The sequence below is a fragment of the Microtus ochrogaster genome, unplaced genomic scaffold (assembly GCF_000317375.1).
Source record: "Microtus ochrogaster isolate Prairie Vole_2 unplaced genomic scaffold, MicOch1.0 UNK91, whole genome shotgun sequence".
Lineage (NCBI taxonomy): Eukaryota > Metazoa > Chordata > Mammalia > Rodentia > Cricetidae > Microtus > Microtus ochrogaster.
The window spans coordinates 837,679-839,358 of record NW_004949189.1 but is presented as its reverse complement, the minus strand read 5'-3'; the positions used below and the strand labels follow the sequence as shown (position 1 = coordinate 839,358).

The 1,680-nt window shown below is 50.2% G+C and overlaps 1 protein-coding gene across 1 annotated transcript; it reads right to left on the bottom strand.

Annotated features, from left to right (window-relative positions):
• Positions 1-602: 602 nt before the first annotated feature.
• On the bottom strand, positions 603-1,494 carry Rnase11 (ribonuclease A family member 11 (inactive)). Its single transcript, XM_013355093.1, is given in 3 exon segments — positions 603-889; positions 892-934; positions 1,363-1,494. Coding segments are annotated over 3 exon segments (462 nt in total).
• Positions 1,495-1,680: the final 186 nt, after the last annotated feature.

Here is a 1,680-nt window from a genome sequence, read left to right as displayed (position 1 = left end):
GTACTGGCTTTCTGGGATCCTAGTCTGTTTGGATGCACACCTTCCTAGGCCTGGATGTAGGGGGGAGGGCCTTGGACTTCCCACAGGGCAGGGTTCCCTGCCCTCTCTTAGGACTGGAGGGGGAGGGAGGAGGGTGAGTGGGGGAGTGTGTGTGGAGGGGGGTATTGGGAGGAGGGGAGGAAGTGGACGTTTTGAATGGAAAAATAAAATGAGAGAGAGAAGAGTCATCCATGGTAATAAAATAATGACCATATTTGTGAAGAATATAAAAAACAATTAAAAATAAATAAATAAAGGGCTGCGCCGGCTGCGCCGAGCCTATGTCTCACCCTCATTCACTGTCTGGCTTGGACTTCCTCTCCGTACCTTTGTCCACTTGGGTAGACTCAGCTTTGGGGCAGCTTTAGAGCCAGACAAGGAAGGAATCCAGTTTGTGGGAAAGAGGGTGGGAGCGAGAATGTGAATCTGGGTTTTAGGGTCAGTTATGGTTTCTAATTGGCTTGCGCTGTATTGGGCCATTTTTTTACTAAGGGACAGACGTGTAGCAGAAGGATAGGAGCAACAATGTCATTCTTTTTCCTCAGAGCGCTGTGGTCTACAATTTAGGGCCACAGAGAATGGCTGGTCAGCACTGTCAAGATCCTCTTGAATGAGGTGACACTGTACCCCTGACACCTGGGGCACTGCTGGCCTGCGGTGATCTTGCAGACGCTATGTTCCAGTCCTAGGCTCTCACAGCGGCTTAGGCTGGGAGTTTGTCCACATTTCCAGCTGGCGGCCTTGGGAACTCCATGTACCCTATTGGTGGAGCCATGTATGAAGCCCAACAGGCATGACTCATTCATGTCCAGCACTTTTCACCAGACTCTCAGCCCACTTAGACAGTTTGGTCTTTACTCAAAGTGTGTCCCTTGCGGATGACAAAATAAGACCTCTGGATATTGGGGGTGAGGCTGATGTTTTATCTGACATGGCTGAGTTCGTTGGTTGCGAGCCGTCTGTTGGTAGCGGGTTGCAGCTCTTCCTGAGAAAGGTTTGCTGTGATCCCCTTTGTCACGCCTCCTGAGGGCGTTGCAAGAACCGACCCGAGGCTAAGCAGCAGCAAAAGATGGCCATCTCGTGTGCACTGTGGTCTCGTCTGCAGAAAAGAGAACAGAGGGAGGATGGTAGTTGCTCTCAGCACCGGCCCCTTAGGTATAAGGCTGCTACAGATATCAATGAAATTTATAGTAAAATGCAATCAGCTAAGGAGCCTGAACACCCACACCAGTTACAACCAATTCCCTCCATCTCATTTAACACCCATCTGAAAAGCTAAGTCTACAGTGCTGGAACCAGGTGTTTTCCTTTGTGTGCTCTTACTGGAGGGGGCACAATCTCCACGAAGGTCCACGTCCTCCCACCCAGCACGTTTTTTACTGTTACACTCTTACTGCCCACGCAGGACCTGGCACGTGATAGCCACATAAAGCCCAGGCTGTAACCTTTCTCCATATCCTGTTTCCTTCCCCACCCATTCTTAGCCACGAAATCTCCGTCTTTACCAGTTCCTTTGGCAGCTGATCTTGCAAAAAGAGATTCTGCTTCTTGCTGGGCTGGAAGCAAAATTGTGTCTCGTGCAGTTTCTGCTATTGGGTCTAAGCGAGGGAAGGAGGGACAAGAAGGGGGCAGAGAGATGTG